We start from the raw sequence: 9,462 nt of genomic DNA, 5'->3' as shown, positions 1-9,462 counted from the left end.
GCATAGGCAACAATAGATTAGTCTAAACTCGCTTCATTTGATCATTTCCAAGCCCGTTTGGTCGGAGTAGGACACATCGCCGTTGACTTGGCGTACTTGACTACTCACACTGTTTTGTAGCACGTTCCACCTTCCTCACAACTCACACGGCAACATATCACGTGACCGTTGCAAGATGGGTTAAAAAAGATGTTTTTTTTTTATTAGAGTGAGAAAGTATTCGGCTTAATCCTTACGCCATAAACCGCGGAGACTCTTCGCCTCTCTCGATTTTTTCACTCAGATCCAGAGTGATCGGAGGTGGATCTCTTAGCTTCAAATTCCATACCTTATGCGCGTCGCCTACTAATTCTTGGTCGAAATTAGGATCTCGGTGAGTTGGTTTTGTCATCAGATCTTGGTTTGGTTTTGTTTCTGCTGGGTTGCAGTGTTCTTTTTTTTTTCCTTCTTTTATTTGTTGTTAGAGTTGGCGAGGTAGTAAATAACTATGCAGCTATTGAACTAAAAGATTTGTTTTTGATGTTGCTTTCGCCGAATTCAAGGTAGTTGGGCATGGGAAAATCTCAGGGAAAATCTCAGGGAGAATACGATCTTTTGCGGCACAACTTAGGGTCGAAAGTTTCTTATTTCACTTACTCGTTTCACTTGTTGCTTAGGATCTTGAATTAGAGGGAGACGGGGATAGAGACCAGTATGGGTGATTCAACTGCAATGACCATCGATTTCTTGCGAGCTAGGTTACTTTCGGAAAGATCAGTTTCAAGGGCAGCCAGGGAGAGAGCTGATCAATTGGCTAAAAGGGTCAGCAGTCAATTCAATTGTCGATTTAGTTTGTTTAATGTGGGTCTTGTATTGATTTGTATGAATATTGTTGGTTTAGGTTGTGGAGTTGGAGGAACAGCTCAGGATTGTGACTATCCAAAGGAAGAAAGCAGAGAAGGCGACAGTTGAGGTTCTTGATATTCTCGAATCACAAGGTATTGGGGATCTTTCTGATGCAACCGATTCGACTTATGATCAAGACGAAGGCCCGGGTGTTGTGGAAGGGTGCGAGATCACTTCTAAAGGAGATAAAATTTCGACCGTCTCAAAGGTAGAGAGGAGTGAAGTTGAGGATGCTTTATCAGGGTCGGAGATTGGAGCCTCGTCGGCTCAAGTAGGGAGCTTATCATGGAAAAGCCACATCGGCAGTCCTGATTCTCATAGAAAGCAAAAGTCAAAGCATTACAGGCAAAGACAGAGAAGAAGCAGTTTCTTGTTCACATCTGAATCTTCTCCAAAGTACCAGTTGGGAAAGTCATGCCGCAAAATAAAACGCAAAGATTTGCAGTATTGCTCTTCAAGATCCTCTTTATGTGCAGTTACATGTATCTTGTTGGTGTGGCTTCATTTATAACCTTTCCTTTTTCTTTTGTTTTTTTGTGTTGACAGATCAACAGCCAATGTTGAGGGAAACAAGCGCGAATTAGAAGTTTCCAAAGACGAGTCATGTTCTATTGATGATCAGAACGCAGAAGCTGATGCATGTTATAACACAACTGGAGATGAGAAGGATGAAGAGATGAAAAGAGTCCTGGAGCAGCAGGCTCAGCTCATTGGCCAGTATGAAGCGGAAGAAAATGCTCAGAAAGAGTGGGAAAAGAAATACAATGAGACTAATAGCTCAACCACGGTATGCATGCATCTTTTGTTACAACCAGGATATTGATCTTTCTTCTGTAATCTTGGAAAGATGTGTAAGACCATAGTAAGCTATATATATGACAAGCGATGTCCTATGAAACTTACTACGTGAGGCATATGAAACCGATACTGATTGAATGTCATACACAGATTTGAACGGTCTCATAGAAGAGGTCTATAGCTGTGCTTTTCTGTTTTTCCTATATTTGTTGCATAGCAGGTCATCATTTGTCTAGTTAAATAGAACTACTAGATACTAATTGGATAACCTGCTCTTCTGAAACTTAGTTTTGAACATCTGGATAATTTTAAACTGTATATTATCCTTTCAGTATGATCTTTGAGGAGCAAGTCTTCTCATAAGGTACAATGAACAGAAAGAACAACAAATTTACTTCAGTTCACTTGGGACTGCTTTACAAACATACTCGACATTAGATGTCATTTAATCATGCATCTAAAATAGAACTTCCCTTCACTCTACACAATTTTGCAAGCTTTATTTTGATTTACTAATGAGCTTGGATATACTTTTGATCCCAATCTCCAGGGTTATTTTCAGATAGGAAACCAGCCTTATCTTGCTGAAAATGGTTTCGAATCCAAGGAGGAAGCTGTTGAGCTTTTGTGTGAAAAATCATGTTCTGAAGAGGAGGCAAAATCAAGCACTGAAAATTTGTCCATTACCAAGGATAGAGCAACTGAAGGTCCTCTTAATTCAGTTGAAACACCACGACGCACAAGTCAAGAGAATACTAATGGAAGTCATGAAGGAGCCCTTGTGGTGCTTTCTGGTGGTCTTGCTCCTACGGATGCAATAATGACTCCAACCGGAAATAATTACCACGTTATGAGGGATGGCTTGTTGGATCAAAAGTACAGTGAAATTGCCATTAAACAAAATGCTTCTAATCTTGGCAAATCAAATCCTTCAACAAAAGGAAGCAACGATACTAGCCCACAGAAGCATAATCGATTCCCATTGTATGAAAACTCTGAAAGTGGTTCTAGCAATAATTTAGATCTACACCCAAGTAGACATGGTATCCTGCATACAGCATCAATGGGGAGAACTTTGACTGATACATCTGCCAGCAAAGCCTCTACATGGGGCTCATCGGGCTTTCAGAATAATGCAGAAAGACACCTCCAGATGCAACTGTATCAAACACCGAGTAGCAGCTTGGGAGGTGTCTTGGAAGCACTGCGACGTGCTAAGATATCATTAAGAGAGAAACTCGATAAGTCACCTTCACCATGTCAAGATACTCTGGCTATAGCAGCACAAAGGGAATCTCATGCTTTGGCAAAATCTACTGATACCTTGAATACTCCTGTTGGTTCTTCTGCCTTGTTTAGATTACCAACAGACTCATTTCCCAAGGCCCAATTCTCAGTTGGTGCGATCCCTGATTCAGGACTAAATTTGGGTCACACTAAATTTGCCAATGATTCCATTAATCACCGCCGGACAACTTCTTTGCCTGTTGAAGCTGGAAATGGATTATACATAGGGAGGCAGAATTTTGATCCCCAAGTTTCTGTTATGCAAATGCCTCCGTCAAGCAGGTATAACCCAACTTCCTCAGATTTGATGGCAATGGACAGAGCTCACATACCTAGTGGAATTTCGAAAAGCTATGCAGATTTAAGAAATGGAATGCCTGATGGAGATCTGTTCTCCTTCTATGGTCGCGATAGCACTCTATCTGATAAGCGGATGTTATAGCAAAAGCATTCAGGATGCCTTAGTCTTTTGTTATATTGTCATTTTCACAGGTTTATTTGACAGTGTCGGTCTATATCAATTCTAGAAGCTGGGTTTTTACAAGTTTATACAACGGTGTATATGTGAAGTTTTCTGCTCTTCTACAACATATATAAATGAATCCTCACTCTGTCGGCGCTCCCTTAAAAGATCAGAAATTCAAGATGTCTATTCTGCTTGTGCTCTATGTTTCTTGGAATATAAGATCATCTAAGCTGTGGTTCCATAGAAACCAGGTACAAACACTACTACTATTTTGCCCTGATCAAGATGCATTATAGGTTTACATTTACTCTTGCATTCTCTCAACTTAAGAAAATTCGATGCTCTTATGTTTCATGTCTATATTCTGCTGAATAGGGGTAAATAACAACTTTCATTCATGTACTCATCTCAAGCTAGCTCAGTGTTAATGATTTATAACTATCTGGTCAAGGAGAAATTTCTAGTAATGTTGTTATAATGCAAATTACTCTCACTTCTATGATAGATTAAAAAATAATTAATCATCGTCTAGAGAAAAAGTGGTTTCCAGAGAGACCTAACACCATCAATATCTGTATCCACTTTGTCATCATCTACTGCCATTATTACCATAACTAATGTTTCAGCGACATTATTACAAAATTTACCACCTGCTGGTTTATCTCATTTATACGCTTTAATATTGTCTAACCACTGCAGAGTTTTCAACTGCAACAGAATTAGCAATTAAATTACTATGCCAAACATCATTAAACTCTGCTCTGCTGCTTGCCACATCATCACTTCACAGTCCGGCATTTATCATCACAACCAGTGCTGCGCACGGCTATCTTTGCCCTGCTGTTTGTTATGTCTGTCATCATACGCCACGGAGGAATTCATCATGGCCACCATACCCAAAACATTATGCATCGCATCTGGGTTGGATATGTAACTAAAGACTGTCGCGAGGATAGACCCAATTCTAATCTATATATCTGTCTGCCCTAAAATTGCGGATAGGTTTTAATTCTGGCATAGTCTATCAGCTAGCTGTTGATGTCTTTGGTGTAGTAGCCATCAAACATCTTGATGCATAAGATGGTCTTACAATTGTCGTTCTTCTGCAGTCAATCTCGTCAAATCCGTATATATATATATAGTGTTTGTTTGGTTGATCTGTCTTCAATTCCCAATAGTTCCATAAAAGTTAGGACGTACTGTTTTCTCCTACGGTGTATGGCAGCTAAGAAACGTGCAGGGTCTGCAGTACATGATGAACGAGTCAAATGTCTATTGTACACTTGTACGACGAACAACAACAGTGGAGGTGTGACGAAGCACGTCGTGACGAATAAGCGAGTAGTAGTAGTAGTTGTCGTCGGTTGTTGTTGTTGTAGTAATGCAGGGTTAGCTGTCAAAGCTTTTGGGTCATCAAATAGGCTTCTTCTTCTCTTTTTTTGCATGGGCGTACGGATTGGATGCGTGCCATAAGACGAAGAGAAGAGACGCAAGTGAAAGCTTAAAAGCTAAAAGGCAGGCAGCACCAAATCCGGCCGTCCTGTGGCTGTGGATGAGGGACTCTGATCCCTACTACCTCTCTAGGCAATTAGCCTAACTGTTGCTAAGGTCACTCATGGAGTAGTCGACTAGACAAAGGGATTTTTTTATTTATTTTTTCCTGAGAAAGATGGGAATTATCCCATTAGAATGACTAGACAAAGGGATTTATTATGCACATGTAGGCATGCAGTGCTTTCCGTGTAAAAAAAAACCACTGAGATATTATCTCTAATGTCGACGGGAGATTCGAAGCCATCGTCTCTGTCTGATAACCCGGAAGACCCGATGACATAAGTCCAAATGTTACTAAATACGGAAAATATATTTTTTTAGAATTATTAGCGTCATGCTTTAAATTTATTTATTTTTTTATATATAACACTTCAGATGATGTCAGCGTATATAAATAAATAAATTAGAGAGGTATTTTATGAGAGGAGAAAGAATAATATTTGTATTTCATCTCTAACACAATAGTGCCAATGTATTTAATTAAAAAAAATATAGAAATAGTATGTTATATGATGTGGTTAAATATGAAATATATATACATGGCAGATGGAGGAAGTTCTTGACCATTATGCTCATTTGAGTTTTAAATTTGTTTACGAGATTAGACAACTTCTAGTCTATGTAAGATGAAATAAAATCATTCAAAAAATATTGATTTTGAGGATAGCGATTTTATTTAACAAAAATCGCTAGCTAGATCACTTATGTGAAAAATAATTTATGTTAAATAAAATCGCTAATTAGACATAGTATGCACGTAAACTAGAATTCTCTTAATCTCGTAAATAATTTTAGAACTTAATTAGTTGATTACAGTTAAGCAGGCCTAAAATAGTAAAAAAACTCGCAGTCGGAGGCCCAGGGGAGAGACGCTGTAGATGCGTCATCATTCGTACTGCCCATTTCCTCGGATTTCCATCCCTCGTCACCCCCCTTTGCGTACGTGCCGACTTTCGATTGGATCATGCTTCACGTAATGTTCCCATCTCAACGCCCGCGTCCCATCCTTCCACGCCCACCGAGACCCACAAAGAGAGAGAGAGAGAGAGAGGGACAACGACTCTTTCGTGAACGACACGATCCGAGTCTCTCGCTCTCTCCCTCTCTCTCTCTCTCTCTCTCTCTCTCTCTCTCTCTCTCCCCTCCCTTCGTCTCTTGTCTCGTCTTCATCTCAATATCTTTCACCCCTCTCTCGCTTTATTCTCACATGGTCTTCAACAATGGAGATCGGAGAACACTACACCTTACCCGAGCTGCAACATCTCATGGCCGGAAAGCAGCAGTACGCATCGATCTTTGACGCCTCCGACCACTACGGAATGCTAGTTATGCCCAACACCAGCCAGGCCGCTGTTGCTGCTGACGTGGAGTTATCTTCATCTTTGCCTCCCTTACCTCCTCCTACTACTCGTCCTCCTGGTGACCTCTACGGAGATGGTGGTGGTGGAGGGTACAGTGGTAATTGTCAGGGAAGATGGCCAAGGCAAGAGACATTGACCCTTTTGGAGGTTAGATCCAGGTTAGACTCCAAGTTTAGGGAGGCTGCTCAAAAGGCTCCTCTTTGGGATGAAGTCTCTAGGTATGTATTTCTACTCTCAAGTCTAGCATTTTTTTTTTCTTTTGGGTTCTAAGATGCGGTGAGTTAATATGGTTTTATTCAAATTTATGTTAACAAGTGCACTAAATTGCCAGTTCTATCTGGAGATTAGTACAGTACAGATAACCTCTCTTTTTTCCCTTAACTAAAAAAACAGGATCATGGCAGAAGAGCATGGATATCAAAGGAGTGGGAAAAAGTGCAGAGAGAAGCTTGACAACTTGTACAAGTACTACAAGAAGACAAAGGAAGGCAAGGCAGGGAGACACGACGGCAAGCACTATAGATTCTTCAAGCAATTGGATGCTCTCTACGGTGGCAATACCAATACCATCACAGTAGACACAAAGCCAAGTTCTAATACCACCAAAACTTCCAGTCCACAAGCAACCCAAGAAGCCTCCCAGCCTCCAGTAATCCAAGAAAGCATCAGCTTGTCCAACTCCACAGAGTCCGACACCTCCACTGAATACGAGGAGGAAGGAGACAGGAAGAGGAGCAGAAAGAGCTGGAAGTTAAAGATAAAGGAACTAATTGACGTCCAGATTAAGAGGTTCTTGGAGGTGCAAGAGGCTTGGTTAGGCAAGATGCTGACTAGTTTGGAGCAAATGGAGCAGGAGAGGGTATCCAAGGAGGAAGCTTGGAGAAGGCAAGAAACTGAGCGATTTGAGGTCGAGCAAAGGCAATGGGCTAGTGAACGGGCTTGGGTGGAAGCCAGGGATACTGCAATATTGGAAACATTGGAAAGGATTAGCAGTGGGCATAAGACTAGTATTGAATCCCCTAACAGAGGATGAGTTTTAGCATCAAAAATTTCCATGAAATGGGAGGTGACGTATATATTTTAATACTGAAAATTTCCATGTTGAGATGAGACAGTATACATCCAGACAGTGAGGAGATGTAGACGGTCACCATTATTCGAAAATTAACCCCCCAGAGGAGGCCTGTTAAGGGTAAGATATACTTAATTGTTAGAGTTAAAACTTGTGATTAATTGATTATCTAACGTAGTATTAATATTAGAGTTAGTTTTTTTAATAGGTCCCAAATCTAGACCTCGTCAAGCTCATTTAATCTTTACTCTATATTACATATTCTAGTGCAGTGTGGAAGGATATATACATGTGATATACATTTTAGAGAAATTAGGAGTCCGTTAAATGCTTATAATACACATATATATAATATACTTATTGAGTATTGGCCTGTTACTTTGATACTTAAGCTTTTCATGGGCTTCTCAGAAAATTATTTCCTTCATCTCTCCCCTTTTTTTTTTAGAATTAGAGAAGAAAAAACAAGCTAAAACATTAAAATCCATTGAACTACCGTTCATTTTCACATGCACCCTCTCCTATTTTTATTTTTTATTTTTTGAAAAACCTACTAAAACATCTTGCATTTTCTTTTTATATGATTTACATTCTATCACATAAATATCTATGGTTCGACTCATATATTTTGCCTTAAATTACTCAAAAATACTATGTTGTTAGTTTTGTTAACTATAAGTTACAGTATAGATAAGTTAAATATAGATGGAGGGTTATTAAAGTCAAATGAGGATATCTTAGGTATTTAAAAATTTATTTTCAAAATAGGATAAAATTAATGTTTTTGACGAATTTTAGGCAAAATATAGATAAATATCTATTGGTGTAAATAATAATAATAATATATGTGATGTTTTTAATAGATTTTTTTTTTACATAATGACCCTTTAAATTATAAAAAAAAAATCTCTCACTACCCCTACTTAACCATCAACTTTTCTCAAAAATAAGAGTAAAAAATAGTTGCAAGAGGATCTAATATAGATCATTTGATACTCGCATGTTATTTTTTAACGAAAAATTTAAAATATAAGTATTGACAGGAAAAAAAAGTGTATGTAAAAATTGACAGGAATTCAAGAGGTCTAGGTATAATTATATATATATAAGACATTTGAGTGTCTGGAATTAATTCCTCAATCTTTTAAGGGGTCTAGCCTATTAACATATTCCATGCATGATACTTAGCGCATAAGACTGATATAATTAATCCATACAGAATGTTTGAAACAATGGGCAGCAATCCATAATATAACCACGTTCTTGTAACAAAGGATGTAAACTAAACAATATGACTGCATGGCGAACATTGTGAGAGTAAATTGCAAGCACAAATACAACAAATAACCCAATCCAAAAGTGCTAAGATTTAATGTCGTTCATTTGATTGTTTCTACTAAAGCAATTATTATATATAGTTATTTAAGATCTAATTCTCAACAATCTCAATGTATCATGCGTTCTTTTTCAATTTAGTGCCATAATGTCAACGGTACCCTTTTTTTGTTTTTTGTTTTGCATGTATACACTTAAAAATATATTATTTATTTATATACTTATCTAAAATTAATAGTAGCACGTATACCAATCAAAACATATGCTCTTTCGATTAATTTTCACATTAAGTATAATAATTTAATAAAATGATTAAAATACTCTTAACTAAGAGAGATACTTGGATAACAATATTGTTATTTTTTTCTATTTAAATTACTTAAAATTCACGCAAAAATTATGTATTTTAAGAGTATAAATGCAAATATCAATTTTAGATAGTCATAAAAATAAATAAAACTTTTAAAGAATATATAAAAAAATATTATTTCTAATAATTATCTAAGGCGTTGCATTAAATAATGCTATTGTTCTACATCAACTTGGCATGTTTGGGGCAATTATTTAGTGAGCCAATTATGTCAACGTTTATTGTATAGCATAATAACAGAGAGCCAGCCAGTCAAACACACAGAGGTAGATAACTTCTTCTTTTTCTTATTCAAGGAAAAGGTCGATAACCATTAAATGAAGGTAGCACATAG

General features: G+C 37.8%; 2 protein-coding genes across 4 annotated transcripts; both read left to right on the top strand.

Moving 5' to 3' along the window:
• The first annotated feature begins 202 nt into the window (after positions 1-202).
• On the top strand, positions 203-4,544 carry LOC140792282 (uncharacterized). Of its 3 annotated transcripts, none has more exons than XR_012109735.1 (6): positions 203-373; positions 657-801; positions 881-1,329; positions 1,432-1,672; positions 2,234-3,687; positions 4,154-4,544. XR_012109735.1 is itself a non-coding variant. In XM_073143172.1 (5 exons), exons 2-5 carry the CDS (start codon positions 694-696, stop codon positions 3,410-3,412), a joined length of 1,977 nt encoding a protein of 658 aa, XP_072999273.1. In that variant the 5' UTR covers positions 203-373; positions 657-693; the 3' UTR covers positions 3,413-4,544. The 3 variants fall into 3 exon arrangements, 1 of the variants encoding a protein (XP_072999273.1); XR_012109734.1 differs by having other exon boundaries at positions 4,136-4,544; XM_073143172.1 differs by having other exon boundaries at positions 2,234-4,544.
• A 1,506-nt stretch (positions 4,545-6,050) lies between these two features.
• LOC140792281 (trihelix transcription factor PTL-like) lies at positions 6,051-7,628 on the top strand. Its single transcript, XM_073143170.1, has 2 exons — positions 6,051-6,569; positions 6,745-7,628. The coding sequence occupies exons 1-2, from the start codon at positions 6,211-6,213 to the stop codon at positions 7,382-7,384; spliced, it is 999 nt and encodes a 332-aa protein (XP_072999271.1). The 5' UTR covers positions 6,051-6,210; the 3' UTR covers positions 7,385-7,628.
• Positions 7,629-9,462: the final 1,834 nt, after the last annotated feature.

The sequence above is a fragment of the Typha latifolia genome, chromosome 7, assembly GCF_019914945.1.
Source record: "Typha latifolia isolate L0001 chromosome 7, TyphaL0001v2, whole genome shotgun sequence".
In the NCBI taxonomy this organism is placed as follows: domain Eukaryota; kingdom Viridiplantae; phylum Streptophyta; class Magnoliopsida; order Poales; family Typhaceae; genus Typha; species Typha latifolia.
Note: the sequence above shows the minus strand (reverse complement) of the source record. Positions and strands in the feature narration are given on the sequence as shown.

Coding starts and splice junctions, on each gene's coding strand:
- LOC140792281 (XM_073143170.1), top strand. CDS start 6,211: ATGGAGATCGGAGAACACTACACCTTACCCGAGCTGCAACATCTCATG. Junction 6,570..6,744: donor CTTTGGGATGAAGTCTCTAG/GTATGTATTTCT, acceptor CTAAAAAAACAG/GATCATGGCAGAAGAGCATG.
- LOC140792282 (XM_073143172.1), top strand. CDS start 694: ATGGGTGATTCAACTGCAATGACCATCGATTTCTTGCGAGCTAGGTTA. Junction 1,330..1,431: donor ATAAAACGCAAAGATTTGCA/GTATTGCTCTTC, acceptor TTGTGTTGACAG/ATCAACAGCCAATGTTGAGG. Junction 1,673..2,233: donor AGACTAATAGCTCAACCACG/GTATGCATGCAT, acceptor CCCAATCTCCAG/GGTTATTTTCAGATAGGAAA.